This window comes from Sorex fumeus, unplaced genomic scaffold (assembly GCF_029834395.1).
Source record: "Sorex fumeus unplaced genomic scaffold, SorFum_2.1 ptg000024l, whole genome shotgun sequence".
Lineage (NCBI taxonomy): Eukaryota > Metazoa > Chordata > Mammalia > Eulipotyphla > Soricidae > Sorex > Sorex fumeus.
This window is the reverse complement of record NW_026606081.1, coordinates 54,345,134-54,364,065: the sequence shown is the minus strand read 5'-3', so window position 1 is coordinate 54,364,065 and position 18,932 is coordinate 54,345,134. Positions and strand designations below refer to the sequence as shown.

Below are 18,932 nucleotides of genomic sequence, written 5' to 3'. Positions count from 1 at the left end.
TGGCAAAGCTACTTGCCTGTTTGCCTGAATTTCAGCAGCCTGTGAGACAGACTCTCCTTCCCACCGCCTTGAATTTCTGTCCTGATGGGTAGCAGGACCTTCCAGACTCAGCAGCTGCGAGAGGACACGGGATCTGTTTGTCGGGGAATGTCGTCAAGGTTTCATAGACTCTTGTTCCTGTTGTTTTCAGCCCTGACCTGTCACTGCCACACCTTTGAATCCAGGGGTGAAGTGAAGTCAGGGGTGCAGATGTCCCTCAAGTCTGTGTTTCCTGCTCATGGATAATTACCCAGAAGTAGGAAAACTGAACCCTACAGAGTTTTTCTTTTTTACGTTTTGAGAAACCGCTGTGCTGACTCCATATGGCGACTCCACCGCGAGAGGTTCCTTCTTCCCACGCCCTCTCCGGGACCCTGCATCTCCTCAGGGTGCTGCTGCCACCACAAGAGGCCACGCCTCGTTCTGGTTCTGTCTTGCATTCCTGCTCACCTGTGCCCTTGGTTCTGTCCTTACCCATGTCCCTACAGAACCAGGGGACTGGCCCTGTTGGGTTTGTTGTGTCACAGAGACCCTCTGGCCACTCAGGAAAGTGCACTGGGAGATGTTTGCGTCCTGCATGGACCCCTGTGCTCCCACACCTGAATGCTCCTTGTGATTAAATGAGAAAGTCAGTGCTTGAGAAGCTCCTTGTTAGCTTCCGGGGTGTTGGCATTTTGACAAAGGTTTTGTCTAAAAGAGTGCTTCTAGAAAGCATTCCCCTAGGTGGGATTGATTCTTCTGCGGCGAGTAATTGCTCTTTTCTTCCTTTTATCATAAAAGTCCAGGAGAGCAGAACCCTTACCCTGGTCCACTCCTCATGCAACAGCAGCTGTTAACCTCACAAAAGTATTTTCCTGGCTTTACTTTTCTATGAAGGAAAATCTGGAGAATGACCCTGGGAAGGTGCCCTGACATACCTCAGGGAAATAACCGCGTTTCTTGGAGGCAGTGGTGCTCATAGGGGTGTGTGTGTGGGGGGGGGGGGGAGGGGGTCCTGTGTCCAGCACCCTCAACATCATGTGAGCATATGCTGGAAGGTTTTATTTTCCTTTTTTTTTTAATTGAATCACCATGAGATACTCAGTTACAAGGTTGTTCATGATTGTATGTCAGCATACAACGATCCAATGCCCATCCCTTTACCAGTGCACATTTCCCATCAACAATGTCCCAGTTTCTCTCCTGCCACCCTCCCCATCTGCCTCCCCTCCTGCCCCCCGCCCTAGCCTGCTTCTATGGCAGGCACTTTTCTTCTCTCTCTCTCTCTCTCTCTCTCTCTCTCTCTCTCTCTCTCTCTCTCTCTCTTTCTTTCTCTTTCCCTCTGGGCATAATGGTTTGCAGTATAGGTACTGAGAGGTTATCATATATATCCCTTTACCTTCTTTCAGCACTCAATTCTTGTCCAAAGTGACCATTTCCAACTATCATTGTCTTATTGGTCCCCTCTCTATCCTAACTTCCCTCCCTCTGCTCTTTCATCTGTGGCAAGCTTCTATCTGTGGACCAATCCTCCTGGCCTTTGCTTTCAATGTCCGTGGGTATTAGTCTCATATTGAATTCTTTCTATCCCACAGATTTCAGTCATTCTGTGTGTGTCTCTTCTTTGGATTCATTTCACTCAGCATGATAGCTCTCCATATCCATCCATTTGTAAACAACTTTCATGACTTCATTTATCCTAAGAGCTGTGTAGTATTCCATTGTGTAGATGTACCATAGGTTCTTTATCCAGTCGTCTGTTCTCGGGCACTCGGGTGTTTTCCAGATTCTGGCTATTGTGAATAGTGCTGCAGTGAACATAGGAGTGCAGATGGCGTTTCTGCTGTGTGTTTTTGGGCCCCCCAGGGTAAATTCCCAGAAGTGGTATTGCTAGTTCATATGGAAGCTCAATTTCTAGTTTTTTTTTTTTAGGAATTCCCATATTGTTTTCCAAAAATGCTGGGCAGCTGGCATTCCCACCAACAATGAATGAGAGTCCCTTTCTTGAAAGTTTCTCTTAGAACAAATCTGAGATCTTCTGGATCAGAAGTGTTACTGTTGTATTGTCTTATCATGGATGTTTTCAAATATTAACTTGTTTAAAATGTGTTTGTGTTTTGGGGGCACCACGCCAGCTGTTCCCAGGACTTATTCCTGGTACTGCATTCAGGGAGTACTCCTGGCAGGGCTCAGGAGACCCTGTTTGGTGCCAGGGATCCAACCCAGGTTGGCTGTGTACAATGCAAGCACCTGACACGCTGTAGTACTACTCTCTGACCATAACTTACTTAAAATTAAAATCTAAATTCTGTTCAGCAATTTTTATTTATTTTTTTGCAGTGGAATCCCTTCTGTACTTACATTATAATGGATGCCAAAGAGTATTTTCTAAAGGGTTTAAAATTTGTATTTCACTTTTTTTTTTCTTTTTGGTCTGGCAATGCACAGGGGTTACTCCTGGCTTTGCACTCAAGAGTTACACTCCTGGCAGTGCTCAGGGGACCTTATGGGATCCTGGGAATTGAACCTGGGTTGGCTGTGTGCAAGGCAGATGCCCTACCCACTGTCCTATCGCTCCAGCCCCTGTATTTCACTTTTACACATTTAGTGAACAAGAATAAATTTGGGTGTTAAGAATAAATGTTTTAAAATTTCAATATTCTCTTTTTACAATTCAGTTAATTTCCCACTAACATGAAATATGGGACCATTACCTGTCACATTTAGGTGAGTGAACATTCCAGGAATCTATGTCTTCTTTTCTGGTATATTTGTGAAGTTTTGGGGGGAGGTAATATTTCACTCTTTAAAACAAAATACTTTGAGTCAGTCTTTTTATCTTATGCTTTTACTTTTTTTGGTATATTTACTTATTTTTGGTTTTTGTGGCCACACTCTGCCGTGCTTAAGTCACTCCAAGGTCTGTAAACTCAAGCATGACTCTTGAGGTGCTCAGGGGACTCTAAGCAGTGCCAGGAATCAAATCCAGGTCAGCTACTTGCAAAGCCAACATCTAAGCTCTTATGCCGTCTCTCTGACCCTCTTGGTTTTGAATTAAACTCTGTGTACATGTGTGTGTCTGAGAATGAACCAGGGCCTCATAACACACGAGCCTGGGCTCTATTCTCAGCTCTGCTCAGGTCCCCCTCCCATTCCTTTAGACATAATTTTAATTATTCTAGGCCTCTTACTTCCCCACATAAAAATGGCTGGTCAATTTCCCCACAATGCTATTGAGATTTTAATTCAAATGCATTTGAAATTACAGACTAATTATAAGAACTGATAGCTTTGGGGTATTGCCTTTCCTGTTTTACAAAGTGTCTGTCTTCATATATTCAGGGTTTCTTTGTGTTCAGAATGATGATTGTTATTTTGGCCATTTAAATTTTGGACATCCTTGGTTAGACTCATACTGAGAAAGGCATCTTATAGTTCCAGCTCCTGTTGTGAGTGGAATTTGAAAAGGGCTGCCGCCTTGTCTAGCTGACTACTTTTACATTTGTGCACTTTTGAGGGTCTGTTAATTTAGTGCCCATCTTAGTTTGTCTGCAGAGTCCCTGGGAATTCTGTCTGGCTAATTATATCTCCTACAAAATAAATTCATACAATTAAGAGGAGGAGAAACTGGCCATCTGATGTCATGAGTGGCTGTGCGCTGGGCTTCCTGGCGGGCCTCCTTTCCTGGAGGAACAGAGCTAGCTTTATGTGTGAGAGTGGTCTATAAAGGCCAGGCACTTAATTCCTTACTCTTTTGTTCTTACAGTTACAGCTTTGAACTTCAGTACCCCGCTCTTCACACTTGCAGTTGGATTTTCAAATGGGCAGTATGTTTGATGCCTTTAGCACTAGGCTTGTTTTACACTGTTTTTTTTTTTGAAGACCAAATATTTCTTGTAGCCATAGTTCCTAGAATAGTTCTTGCTACCTAGTCAGTATTGTTGAATGAAAGAATAAATTCGGGGCTGGAGCTATAGCACAGAGGGCAGGACGTTTGCCTTGCACGCAGCTGACCTGGATTCGATTCCCAGCGTCCCATATGGTCCCTTGAGTACTGCCAGGAGTAATACCTGAGTGCATGAGCCAGGAATAGCCCCTGTGCATCACCGGGTGTGACCCAAAAAGCAATAAATAAATAAATAAATTCATAAATGAATTGTTGTTGATCAGCTTTTATTCTAAACAGAAACTTTGCAGATGTGGTACCTTTTAATATGAGATCAAATACTGAATTGCAGGCAAACCGGGGAACTACCTATTTGTTTAAGTACCAGGATCATGTTGTACAGTTTTAACTCTAACTTTTGTTTATGGAAAACTCTGGTGGGGGATGGCGAGTGTGCCTGGACGCTGACTCGGAGACAGCGTGGCGACTGGGATTGCTCTTAAGAGGCAACGGGGCAGTGCCTGATTTCCAAACAAAGTGTCCTTGCTGGGGCTTCTCGGCTGAGTTTTCTAAGAATTATGCTTTGCTGGTAATTTGCATACAATACAGGTTAAAAATGCACACATATCTCCACAGTTGGTTATGCATGAATTTCCACTACACCAACTGTTTAGATGAGCAAATTTTGGCAAGAAATTCCAAACTTTGGCTTCAGTATTTTCTACAGTTTCCTGTAATTTTTAAAAAATAGATGCAGAAAGAATTATTTCATGGTTTCATGAACTTATTCTGGCTGTGGCACTTCCCACTGACCCAGAGGTAATTTAATTTGGAGTATTTTTCTCTGTGAGACTTGAATTGTGAGAACACTGAGACATCAACTCTGAGACATCAACCAGGGTTTTGGCCCAAAGCCAAGAGGGGGGTGAGAGCATTGTGTGTGTCCTGCAGGGGGCGCTCTGCCCTCACAGGCTGGGGATGAGCAGGCCCAGCCCTGCCCTGCCCTGCTGTCCTGTGTTGCTGGTGACCTGCTTATGACCAACTCTGTTGGCAGGTGGAGTCCAGGAGGGCTGTGAGGGAGCCGTGAGGACTCATGGGACAGGCGAGCCCGTGGCTCAGGGCTGACTCTCCTGCACGGGGAGGACCACACCCTGCAGTAGAGGGCTCAGTGAACCCAGTCCCTCCCCCAACCCCCACGCCAGGTGCATCCAAGAGCAGCTCTTAGTCCCGTTCTCTTGTGAAAGATCAGGTGTCTGTCTCAGATTTCAGCATGCTGCTGGGATCTGCGTCTTTTGGAAATCAAATATTGGCATTCTAGAGTATCTTGTGGAAGAAAATCATGGCGGATTGACTTGTGCTTGCTGATAGCTGCGACTCCTGAAAGCGGCATCCCCTCTGTAGTCTTCGCTGCCCTGCCCTGCCCTTGGCAGCACTTGGGTTCTTGGGCCCGGTCCTAGGCAAGCTCTGTGTTCTCAGCATGGAGCCACACCTCAGCCGTCATCTGTTTTCCCTTTGTGGTGTTGGGGATTGAACCCAGGTCTCATGCATGAAAGCCAAGTTCTCCACTCCTGAGCGCCAGCCCCCCAGTCTGTTTTTTTGTTTTGTTTTGTTTTTTTTTCAAGCTTACTTTTAGTAGAGTAGAGCTATTTCCATTCTTCGGGTGTTGTGAAAATAAGGGCCAAGGACAGTGTGAGTGGTCTTCCTTTAGCAAATATTTGTGATAAGATCGAGAACATTCTCTGTGCTCGAAAAGCTTCAGATACCAGCTAACATGTGGCTAGGTCTGAAATAAGTAGCGAAGAATTTACAGGTAAACATCAGTGTCAGTACGTGTTAGTTCCTTGCCCTCTGTGACCAAAAGGACACATGACCTATCTGCCCCTTTCAACATCTCCTTTATTCTTTGAAATTCCACGTGCTGCAGAGTTCTAGATGGAGGAGGGTTGGGAAGAAAATTTAGGGATTGCAAAGATAAACTGGTTGAAACCTAGTCTTTTCCAGACCGAGAAGCCTGCCAGTTCTCAGATCTAGACAGGGGGGTTCGGTGGATTCAGGTACCCCCTGGCTGGTGCCAGGGGCCTGCCACACCCCTTCCTTCTGCCCCCTTCCTTCGCACAAGCAGTTTTGCCACAGCTGCCCAGCTCTGTCAATTTCTGTCCTGGACCTCCCTGCTGGCCGGGCAGGAGCCCAGTGAACACAGTCGGATGGAAGAAGTTACCGTCGCTTCTGAACGCTGAGCTCTGCCTCAGCTGTGAACACGGATGGGAAGTCAGACCCCCTGAGCTGATTGAGGTTCTTCCGTCACCTGCTGGGCCTCAGGTCCCTTCTGCTGCATGGGGGCCACCATGGCTACTTCCTCCACACTTGCCCTTCGGTTTTCATGTGCCACTGGTTCTCTAACTTGGATGGTTTGCCGATGGGGAAGCGGCTTCCTTCCTGCACAAAGTCTTCTTCTTCTTTTTTTTTTTTTGACTTTTTGGGTCACGCCCGCTGCTGCACAGGGGTTACTCCTGGCTCTGCACTCAGGAATTATCCCTGGCGGTGCTCAGGGGGCCATATGGGATGCTGGGAATCGAACCCGGGTTGGCTGTGTGCAAGGCAAATGCCCTACCCCCTGTGCTTATTGCTCCACCCCCCCCCCCCCCCCAAAGTCTTTCTTCTTGATGGTGCCTTTGATATGCCAGCCATTGTGACCCATGTCTGAAAGGAGGGGAGAGCTCCCCCCAGTGCTGGTGACCTCTCCCGCCCCGCTCCTCGCCCTGCCTCCTTTCTCAGCAGAGTGTGTGGGTGACAGTGAGCAAACACGGTTGCCTGGGTTGTCCCTTGGCAGACACTCTCCTTGTCCCAGCCACAGTGGCAGGGCAGGGGCCATGGTGCTGACCCACTGCTCAGCCCCTGCGCTCTCGGGCAAGGACACAGGGCCCCTGGCCGTCTATGGTTTTACATGGAAGCAGCAGCTGCAGGCGGAGCCTGAAACTGTGACTGATGTAGCATCTGCTCCTTTTCCCTGCCCGGGCAGCCTTGAATGTCTCTGCTCCCGGCCTCTGTCCCACCAGGCTGCTCCTCCTTCAGGGGTCTTGCCAGGCTGCTCCTTCTTCAGGGGTCCCCGCTCTGTGATATTGTGCCAACCCTCCTCCTGCCCAACCTGTTACCCACCATTTGCCCACTTACCAGGACCTGCTCCGGAGGGCAGGTGAGTGTAGGTGTCGGATGGGCCGGCAGCTTCACTGTGTTTCTGGCTTCACTGGGACTTGCTGTCCCCTCATCGCCACCCATGTGGCCATAGGGGGACCTTGACATGGGCCTGCAGGACCCATGGCTGGGACCAAACCAAGCATGTTGTGTTGAGTCTATTCTGTTCTCAGGCTCTGCCATTGCACTGGGGATTGTCACAGATGCTGTTGGCATGAGCATTTGATGCAGTCTCCCCTATCACTGTTTCCTACCTTCAGGACCAGTCGGTCGACCAGGCTGCTGGCTCCTGGACCTTACCCTGGGAAGCACGAGCTTGCACCGCTTCTCCCTTTGGCTCCATGGCCCCATGGCTGAACCTGGAGGCACATTTGAGAGAAAAGACTCCCTGCATACCTCACAGGCAGAGCTTCTGGTGCCTTGAAGTTTCACATTGATGTATTGAGATCAGGTGCCTTCAAGGGACTCTCAACTATTTCCCCTAGTAGTTTATTAATTTTGGGGTGACTTCTGGGGGCTATTCCAAGCAGTGCTCAGGGGCCAAGGCTTTGTTGTGAGAGGATCTAACTTGGGACCTTGAGCAGCAAGGCATGAGCCTTGCGCCTCTGAACTGTGCCCCAGCCCCCCACCACCTCCTGCCTTTGATTTTGTGGGGAAAGAGGAGGGAATGCGACCAGACTCTCTGCATGAGACTGTGGCTTGTACCACAGCCTGTGAGAGAAGAAAACAACGTGTGAAAGTGTGGGCTCCCCCTCGATCCTCCTGGGTGGGTTGGACTGGCAGTGGGTCGTCCCCTCCCACACAGACTGTGCGCCCTGGGCTCTGGGCTTTCTTCAGCAAAGAGAACCCACACAGCCGCGGCTGCGTTTCTCTCCCCATCTGAGGAGACCTCCTTCTGTCTTCTGCCCTTAGTGCCTGGACCTGTTCGGATACCGAGGCTTTGCCATGTTTGGGCTTTGCTCTTCCTGTTCCTGTTGGTGGTCAACAAAGCTTGAGCCATTCTGTTTAAGTGCAGGTGTAGGTTGTAGGCTATGAGCCCTGCGTGACTGAGACAAACCCTCACAGCAGCACATTCCTCTTCAGCATGGAAAGTCCCGTATGTGTTGGTGCTGACAGCTGGAGCCAGGGGAAACCTGGTGCTGTAGGGGGTAGCTGACACCCTCCTTATGGAGAAACTAACCACGTGGCAACCCCAGCTCTGTGCCACTTCTTCTTCCTCTCCCATTGCATAGGGTCAGGTCCCCTGCCTGGGCCAGGCTGCCCCTGAGAGGCAGCTATGGCAGGACTGTTCTTGGGGGACACAGAGGGTAAGAAATAAAGTGGGGACACATTTCAGGGTCAGGGTTCAGCCCCATCTCACCCTTATCTGCACCTCAGCTCTTACCTGTGTCATCACACATTATGCAACACCATAGACTGTGACACCACATATCCATGTCACCACAGACTCTGTGACACCACATACCTGTGTCACCACAGACTGTGACGCCATATACCTGCATCACCACAGATTCTGTGACACCACATACCCACGTCACCACATATGCTGTGTCACCACACAACCAGCATCACCACGGACTCTGTAATACCATACACCCACATCGCCACACATTCTGCATCACCACACACCTACACACCCCATGTCACCACACATCCACACATACCACATCAACATCTACCCCGTTTCTTCACAGGACCTCCCTCACAGGCTCTTGTAGTCTCTGCAGCCAAATCCTGTGTAGCTGATGCCCTTCTACCCCCCTGCCCATCCCTGCCTCTTTTCTTCACCTGCTGGGTGGCATCCTGGAACTAAAACTGAACTGGGGGCTCTGGTCTCCCCTTCTTCTCCATGCTGACCTTCTACTCCTGGTCTGTGGGTCCATCTCTCATACCACCTCTGTGTTGTACTATTTCTTTGGACACTGTGGTCTTCCAGCAATGGGTCCCAGAAAATCTGTGAGGTTCTATACATCCATCATAGTGCTGCCTGCCATGGCCTTCACAGAGATAGGAGATCCGGAGACAGAGTGCCTATGTAGTGGTGTATTGGTCATTCCTGAGAGGACATGGAGTGCTCATGTGGTGGTCATTCCTGAGAGGACACAGTGCTAATTTGGTGGCCATTCCTGAGAGGACACAGTGCTCATTTGGTGGCCATTCCTGAGAGGACACAGTGCTCATGTGGTGGCCATCCCTGAGAGGACACTGTGCTCATGTGGTGGTCATCCCTGAGAGGACACAGTGCTTGTGTGGTGGTCATCCCTGAGAGGACACAGTGCTCGTGTAGTGGTCATCCCTGAGAGGACACAGTGCTCATGTAGTGAAGCATCAGTCATCTCCAAGAGGAGAGAGAACACTGTGCCCCCCCCCGCCATCCTCCCCCAATCCAGGGTTGTGTCACAGAGCACAGATGCTGTGGCCACCTGCTCCAGGTCCTAGCACAGCCAGGTCGATAGTGCTAGCAGCCATCATGGATAGATGGGAGGAGAAGCATTTGTTTTGAAGACACTTTTCAGGAAATCCAGCAGAAACCTCTCTTCACTGCTGGCTCCTCTCTGAGGCTGTCGGTACCCACAGCTGACATGGGGCTCCAGCAGAGAATAGACAATCAGGGATAGTACTGGGCACCGGGCCAAAGTGGTCCCAGCAGGATTTGGGCTAAGTGCGCCTGACCCACTCTCTGTGGAGGCTGGGCATACCCTGCACCCCGTAGTCAGCTGCTGTCCTCCTGCGCAGCGCTGCTGCATGGCCTTGCTGGTGGTTGTGCAGGCAGGACCAGGACCCAGCGGGCCCCAGATCCTTACACAGCTGCTGCTGTGTCTCTGCAGGGTCCCTGGGAGCAGTGTCTTTAGGGGCCTCCTGTTGGAGTTGAGCCAGCATCTGCCCCCCCCCCACCCGGGTGAGAGTGGTGAGCTCAGGACAGCTCCCCCAGGTCCCCCACAGGTGACAGGCCACCTTCTCTCGAGGCCTTCTGTGTACTCAAGGGTCCATGAGGCCAGGGGCCCAGACAGGCTTCACATCCACCTGTGTGTGTGTCTAGGGGCCTCGGCAGAACCAACATTGCAGCCTGGAACCTGCCTCCAGGGGTGTCTCTCCAGCCCCTACAGAGCCTGATGAACAAGAGCAGAGGAAGGAGCACCCCACCCCTCCTGATCACTGATGACCTGAGCTTCTCCTAGCACTCCCAATGTCAGCTTTTGGTGTCCATCCTCCCCCCCCCCCGGGCCTCAGAGTTTTGTGCAGATTTTACCAGGGCCCGCGGGGCTACAGCTCAAGGATAAGGGTGAGGGAGGGAGGAGAGTCTTGTTCCATGTTATGGGAGCTCATGCCTGTAATGAATTTCTCCCTACTTACCTGCTACCTATCTGAATATCCATCCATGGCCAATATATCCACCAATTCATCCACCCATCCATCCATCATCCATCACTCATCCGCCATCCATCCATTATCCATCTCCTCACCTATCCATCCATCAGCCATCCACCCACTCATTTATCCATCCACCCATCCATCTACCCATCATACAACCACTCACCCATCCACCCACTGACCCATCTACTACACACCCATCCATCCATCATCCATCCATCAATCCATCCATCCATCCATCCATCCATCCATCCATCCACCTAGCCCATCACTCATCCATCCATTCCCATGTAAACAGACATATGAAAGCTAGATGTTTATAGATAGGTATTTAGATGATATATATAATGGGAGGTAATATAAGCCTTTATAAACAGGTAGGTAATACACAAGATCAATATTTCTTTTATTTTTCTTTTTTTATTAGTGAGACACCATGAGGTTACAGACACCATGACTTACAAATTTTGTGCTTGGGTTTCAATTACAAGATCAGTATTTCTTTACTTGTGCTTTAGTGGTTAGACTTTTCAGGAGAATCTCTGGAAATCATCACTTTCCTCTGTTCCGTGGAAATGAGGAAGCTCATGATGGGAAAATCCTGAAGAATTAATTGTTGAACTCATTTTATCTGTGCTGAGATGATCAGTTAAATGAACACGATCTTGTGATTTATCTCAGCTACCTAGGGTGTATGCACTCAAATTTTCTAACACTGCAAATAAATTTAATTAAATAGATGGAACCAGTGTGCACTGCAGTCCACAGTAGAAAAATAAGAAAAATGAAGCCTGGAAGATGTGCATGTTGGCAAAAGTCTTGGTGTGGGCAGCACTGGCTCAGGCCTGGAGCTGAGGGTGCGTCTCTGAAGTTCCGGGAGCTTGAAATAGATCACCGTGGCTCACCGGTCCGCCTGCCTGCATGTCTGTCTGTGGCTTGTTAGCTCTGTGTGAGGGCTGCTCTGCCTCTGGGGCTCAGGGTGGACACTATGGCCTGCTGTCCGCTGGACCCCTCCAGGGGAACTGTGCCCAGCTGGGCAGTGGTGGCACTAGCCCCACTGTTCACATCAGTGGCATCTATCCATCTGCCCCATTACCGCAGCACCGGACACAGAGCTACTTAGTGCTGTGCTCTGCGCACAGTACTCCCTGCAGACTTCCTGGCACGGGGGGACCCGTGGTATGACAGCGAGGCGTGTGTGTGTGTGTGTGTGTGTGTGTGTGTGTGTGTGTGTGTGTGTGGGCAGCCCCTTTCCCCACCTGCTTCACAAGCCCCGGGGGCTCCATAGGTCCATTTGCCTGGGATGGACCCTGAGGGGCAGGAGAGGCCTCTATGGCCAGCTCTGTGCCATGGGAAGCCTGGTCAGGCTCTTGATGCTGGGCACTGATTTGAATACTTGCCTCTGGGGTTGGCATCAGCTCAGCGCCTCTTGTTGCGTCTGTCCTCTGCACTCTTGTGTAGAAGGCACCCGCCTGAGCATGTGCCAGCATTGTCCAGAGGCAGCGGGTGAGAGGGAGGGAAGGGCCCGCACATGGGGAGGGAAACTGAGGGCAGGCAGATACCTGGCCCTTGTTGCTGCAGGAACAGCTCACAGGGACCTGCAGAGAACCCGCCAGGCCTCAGCAAAGACCCGGCACTGGCTCACACACTTCCAGGAGCTGTGGTTGATTCTCATCACGGTGAGCTAGGGGTGGTTTCACATCTTCTGAGAATGCCATCACCGTTATTTGCACGAGGAAAGTGCAGCTGTTGCTGGTGAAACCTCCCACTCACCGTCCTTACCTGGACAGGCTCCCTGGAAACTGGGAGGACCTTTGTGGAGAGGCTGAGCTGGAAGTGATGTTGATTTAGGAAATTCTTTTTAATAATCTATTCACAGAAGTTAGGGGGAAAAATAACTTTCCCACTAAATTGCTTTTTCAAGTATCTTTTTTTTTAAAAAATAATTTATTTATTTATTGAATCACTGTGGGAAAAGTTACAGAGCTTTCGGGTTTAGGTCTCAGTCATGTAAATATCAAACACATTTCCCTTTACCAATACTTATTTTTAACCCCGAACCCCAATAGACCCCCACCTCCCCCCACCCCTCCCAATTCTTGTGAGGCAGATGAGTTCTAGTTAATACTCTATCAACTTTGAGTAGATAGATTGTTTCGATAGAAGATGCACAATTATTGTTTAGAGTTTACGACCCACCCCCCACAATCAGATATGCTGAAACAGCGTTGTGAAATGATTTGCTTTCTACAACTTGGTTTAAGAATAAAATGATGTTGCGCGCGGTTTTGAATTTCTGCTATTTTACTTATTGACCCTGGAAGAATTTCTATTAAAAGTTAGATAGTTAAGAGATTGGTTTCTGTGCCCTGGAGTCGTGGCCGTGCCGGAGAGCCGCTCGTGGGGGGCAGCTGGCGACCTCGGTGGGGCGTGGGGGACGGCCCACAAAGCCCCCCTTCCCATGAGGTCCCCGCCGCTCCCGCCGAGCCCGGCTCAAACCTGCTGTCCACAAGGCTCCCGTGCGGCCGCCATCTTTCTTTCCAGAGAGCTCAAGTATCTTTATAGGAATATAAACTCTTAATTAGATGTCAAGTTCTTAGCTTTATCAATTCAAAGTTCCTGAAATTTAGAAAAGGCCAGTGTGAGTGCCAGTGTTGTGGAACAGACATCCTAAACTCATTAAGTGGTGAGTCCTGCTATGTTTAAACTCAGATAAATATGCTGTAAAATTAAGTTAAATGGTCTCTTCTGTAAGAACATATCTGAAATTTTTTGTGGTCATTTTCCTTTTGGAATGGGGATAATAATTTTCTGCAACATTGATGTGTGTGGTGTGTGTATATATCTATTTGTGTATGTGTGTGTTCTGAGTGTGTCTCAAGGCAGAAGCAGAAATGTGTTGAAAAATTGGAGTAGATCTAGCATCATTAAAGTAGAATTGAAATACGAAAGGCGCTGACTGGGAACATATGGTCTCTCTCTCTCTCTATCACACACACACATACACACACACAAATACATACGTGCACACAACCGTGGCATCAGAAGTGGACAAAACTCAGAGCTCAGCAAGTTTGGTGTGGAATCGATCCTGGCTTGTCCAGCCGGTGTTTATTCTGTGTCCTTAGTCAACGGTTGGCTTTATGTGAGCAAGAAGTGGTGTTTTAAACTTTTCTAGGTAGTAATTCGGTAATTGCTTTATTTCCTGCTCTTAGATATGTTCAGAATTGAACCCTGGTGATTCCTCTCTGCGATGGATTATGCCTGGGGGGCACTCAGCTCTTTCTTATAGGCTTGAGGGAGGAGGAGGATGAAAATCATTGTTCCAGAGAAAGCCTTTGGCCATGGATCATATTTATTTCAACCTCATTGTACTCAGCACCTCCAAGCTGACCCAGGCCCTGCCAGTGGCCTGGCGTTTCTTGGCAGAATCTTTCCCTGTCTCAGAGGAGTAATGCTGGTTTCTTGGCCCAGAGTTCAGATGTTCATAGTCGGGAGGTTTGAGGGATGCCTGCACCTTCGTCGTGTGCAGGATTTAAGATGGAAGTTAAGCTTTTACTCTAATTGAGTTTACAAAATACAACCATAAATTTACTGGAATCTTTTTAGCTACAGATTCTTTCATTTGCTTTGCAATTGTCTTACATTACTGAATTTTCTTGGGAAAGTCATTTTCTGTTATTTCTACCTTCCTTCCATTAATTAAGTAGCAGTTTCCTTCACTTTCTGCCACATACTGGGAAGGTAAACAGGTCTTGTTTTCCATGGTTTCACTTTGTTCTTTATTCTTGGTAAAAAGCATTTCAACTTCAGTTCTGAAAGAGAGACTCAGCCAACTGAGCCAATAACTCTCCATTTCAAACTGATTGCGCCGGATATTTTAAAAGCTATCACCCAAATTGGTGGGCCCATTTGCCTCGCAGTTGGATCCCTGTGTGCAGCTTTTAGGACTCTCTGGGATCCATTAGGATTTTAAACAGAACCCAGTTCCATGGGGCAGATTCAGCAGACACCTTATTAACCCCATAGATGATCACTACTGTTTCTCTGAACTTAACTTACTGGATCACTTTGGGTGTGATGATGTAATACAGTATAGAACAATATAACTAGAAAAGTGCTTGCCATAGTTAGTGAGATGCCTTTCTCTGCCTAGATGATGACCAAATCAATTTCTTTTGTTTCTTTTGAAACAGGTTTTGCCTGGGATCCTTCAGAAGCATTGCTGTATCTTACCAGACAGAAATACAGGTAAATACACTTTATTCTTCTGGTTTGAGATGATACATTTTAGATCCGTGGGAAAGCTGAGGTTTATGATGGCTTAGTTTAGATGGCTTGATTTTTCATTGCTGGTAGTACAGGATTATTTATTGGCTGGTTATTTATTAATGAACAAAGGTGGATTATTTGGCTCTATGTGTGCATTATACTCTGCCCACAGAACTCCTTCTGGGCCCCAGGAAATAGATTGTGATGATTGTTGCCTTGGGTTTATAGGAGAAATTTGTTATGCCAAGGAAGCTGAATGTATTAGACCCAGAGTACTTTGTGGATTGTACTTATTTAGGAAAGAAGACACCATTCATGGCCAGGTCGGCTTGTTTGAGGAATCTGTTTCCAATCAGACTAGATATTGATTCTTAACCCTTCAGTACCTCAATGAAAAATGATCAGGCGGCTGTGTTGTAGGCCAGATGTGTGTATCTGGAGGGCTGTGAGCAAGGTGTTTGAATACTTTTAGGAAAATGTACTGGAGGAAAAATGCAGCAAACCTAAATTTTGTTGTTTCAAAGTTAAGAAGCAAACAAAACAATATGGGGCAGATTGTCCTATGGGACAGCATTTAATTACTCTCTCTCTCTCTCTCTCTTAGAGTTTGTAATTTAAAGTCTGTGAATCAAAGAAACAGAAAATTCCTGAGAAAAGATGGAGAATTGCTGCATCTTTCCTGCCAAGGGTTATTTCTTCCTAAATCAGTCATTTCCTGTGCATGGGTGCTTATATGCAGAGACTGTGTGCACGCCCCCTGGTTTGTTTGTTTGGGAGGGGATCTACTTTGCTGAATTTCCTCATTGGATTTCTAGCAACAGTAAGACAAATCATGATGACAGGTGATTGAAGACTAATCTGCGGGGCACTCTGCTTAGAGGACAGTGCTCACTCGCTGGTTTGGTCTCTGGGGCATTGTTGTCGAGTACTTGACAAGATAGGACTTCCTGTGTCTGCTCCAATGTAAGACACAGTATGGGGGAAGGGTTTAACTTGATGTGGATTTATTAGATTACTGGTTTTATTATTTCTTCCAAAAAGTTCATAGATTTATTTTGTTTCCACCCATCCAGTGGTTTCTCAGTGGCAAATTTGAGCTGATCTTTTGCTTGTAGATTGCCTAGGTGCTCCATATATACAATTTGCTTGAAACAAATTTGGATAATTTTTGAATTTCTTTCTGTTTTCTGGGGGTTTTGTTTAGTAATAAAAATGTATGAGCAAGTCTGCGGTATTTGTTAATACCTGTGAGTGCTCGAGCGGTTTGTACCTCCAGGGATGTCATTCCTGTTTCTGAGAAGCCTCAAACAATGTGAACTTAACTAAAAGTTGACTGCTGTTCTGGGGGACTTCTGTTCTGTGGGTGGGTTTTAAATATTAAAATGCTTTCTATATTTGTAGGCACTTTGTTATATAACACCCTTCAAATTAATATAAAAAATTGCCAGAGTGAGAAGTTTTATTTGCTTTTCATAAAAACCCAAGTAATCAACCTTTAGAACCAAGAAAGCGGCCTTCTGTGATGACTTGAGTTTTGAGCACACGTTCTAAGTGACCTATGCTCTGTGGTGGCTGTGTGCATGAGGGTGAGTCTGAGGTACAGCTGCAGGTTAGGGAGGAGGAAGCAACTGCTGAGGGCTCTCTGCCCAAGTGCATGACTTGGGAGCCAAAGAGGGGTGCAGGCTTGCTATGGAGACAGCAAGGGAATGTGTCCTCAGAAAGGGCTTAGAGTTCTGCCTCCTGTGCGGAGAGGAGAGGCTGAGCACAGGTATGTCTTCAGAGGAGGTGGAAGGGGGGCGTTGTGTGATGGGTGTGCGAGTGAAGAGCCTTTGGGGACTTGCGGTGAGCTCATAGAGCCCTCGCCTGTATCTGGCTGGTAAATTGCAGAGGAGTTGGATGAACTGAGCCTCTGAGGTGGCTCAGAGATGGTCCTGTTGATGTCATGACAAGGAGATGGACTGACATCCACCTTGTCATGAGCAGAGGGCGGAGTGTTCCTCATGGAATTCCCACATGACATATCGACTGGGAGGTTCTGCAGGTGGTTGGACATCAGCGTGGAGACTAGTGACAGGTGGGGAGTTGTGTACCGGGAAGAGCCCACTCGCCTGCCTCTGGGACTTCCTCTCCCCTCAGGCGGCCCCCTGGGCAAACCCTACACCTCCCTCAGAACTCAGCTGCTGTTCTTGCCACAGTGCTGCCACTTACAACCGGCTGAGACTGGGTGTGGGGTCTGTTCTGGGTTTTCCCTCCTGCCCCCTCCACCCATCCCAGGTGGGATTCTCTGTTAAACATTGCACCTGTGGACTACAGAGATTGCACAACTGGCAAACGCTTGCCTGTATTCTGCCGACCCAGGTTCAATTCCCAGCACCAAATGCTATCCCCTGAGCCCCACCAGGAGTGATCTCTGAGCACAGAGTCAGGAGTCAGTCTTCAGCACCACCGGGCGTGGCCCCCAAAGAAACAAATAGATAAATAAACGTCGCACCTCTGATCACCCCACCACGTTGCTGCTCTGTGAAGTGATTCTGTGAGGTGTGACCCTGTGAGATCTGAGTCTGTAAGGTGTGTCCTATGAGGCGTGACCCTGTGAACTGTGACCTTATGAGGTCCTGACCCTATGAGGTGTGACCTGTGAGGTGTGACTCTGTGGTGTGACCCTGTGAGGTGTGACCCTCTGAGGTGCGAGGTGCTGACCCTGTGAAGTGAAGACTCTGGGAGGTGTGACGCTGTGAAGTGTGACCCTATGGTGTACCTCTGTGAGGTGCCAACCCTGTGATGTGTGTCCCTTTGTGGTACGACCTTGTGAAGCGTGAGTGTGGTGAGTGAGTAGGGCAGGTGTCCCATACACACACATATATATATATATATATATATATATATATTTGATTTTCCTTTGGCATCTTGACGTCCTGCTCTATTTTGGCTTTGCATGTAGCATCTTGCAGCAAACGGGTGAGGGGTTCTGTGGACCCTGTAAGTGGCTTGAGGGCCACTACTATTCTGTCTCCTAGTGCCTGGGGGCTGCGTTATAAGGGAGTAAAGAGACTGAGGGGGCTCTTGTCCCATGGGGGTCGTGTTACAAATTCCAGTTGATGAGTGAGCGTGGGACCCTGTGTCAGCAGAAAGGAGTTGGATCGGTGGGACAATTGCAGGTTCCACTAAGGTCAGCAGGGGCCGAGGAGAATTGCTTCAGGAGTTCCCAGATCTAAACCGGGTGGAGGCTGAGATGTGAAGGGACATCCCCAGATGACGCCACTTGTCACAGAGGAGCCCTCAGGCTCCTTGTCCAGTCTTTGCACTCACCAGCATTGACTGCTGAGGGACTGTGCACCCACCCCGACTGCAGACCTGTGCCTGGGGGAGACCGTGCTGTGTCATCACGCCGGGATGTGTGTTGGTGGGCTGAGGTGAAGGCTTCGGGAAGACTCTGGCGATCCCTGGGAACTGGGTGGGAAAAGGCTTTCAGGTTCCCACAAACCAAGGCCTGGCCAGAAGGGGCAGGAGGAGCCGGCCGTTGGGGTTATGTAACTTGTGGCTCTAACGTCCCTTCAGCCCCCCGCCCCGTGATCAATGCTGCATTTCCAAGCCCTCTTTCTCCTTCCCCGGGGCCCCCACAGAGCAGGCAGAGGCGGCTCTGGCTCGCTCTCCCTGTGGGCAGGCTCTCCCACCTCCACTGCCAGCCGGAAGCCGGGCCACTGTGGTTCTCTGCAGAGCTTGTCACCACTTAGAGGTCCCTGGGAGGTCGGGCAGCTGCGGGGCACAGACAGGAAGTGCCTACTGCCTGCCGGGCACCCCCTTTTCCTGGGGCCTCACCCCCCGGCGACTCTGGCCATGCATGTCTCTGCTTGGGTTTCCATGTCCTATCCCGTGTTTCTTCTCACTGAGGCCCAGCCCTTAGTGTGGCTCAGCCCTTTTCTCCTCTCAGCACCCCAGGAGTGAGTGGCACCCGTGGACAGCCCTGTCGGTGTGACCACATTAAGGGTGAGGTGGTTCCCTGCCTCATTGGCTCTGAGAGCATCTGTCCTTCCGGAAGTGCCCGCCGCACCCCCAGGGCCTGCGCTTCCTGGATCTTCCTAGGGCTGGGCGGCAGCGCCACCTGGTGGGCGTGGGCAGCGGGGCAGGAGGCTCTGCAGCCTGGGGGAAGGAGGCTTCAGCCGCTGACGCCTCCTTCAGCACCCCAGAGCTT

At 49.0% G+C, this 18,932-nt stretch overlaps 1 protein-coding gene across 7 annotated transcripts in view; it reads left to right on the top strand.

Annotated features, from left to right (window-relative positions):
* Window positions 1-18,932, top strand: part of DLGAP2 (DLG associated protein 2) — a 259,502-nt gene that overhangs the window by 59,836 nt on the left and 180,734 nt on the right. For all 7 annotated transcript variants that reach the window (XM_056114028.1, XM_056114026.1, XM_056114030.1 and 4 more), the window contains exon 3: window positions 14,665-14,719. In XM_056114028.1, the coding sequence (XP_055970003.1) occupies window positions 14,665-14,719 (55 nt within the window). The remainder of the gene's footprint in view (window positions 1-14,664; window positions 14,720-18,932) is intronic.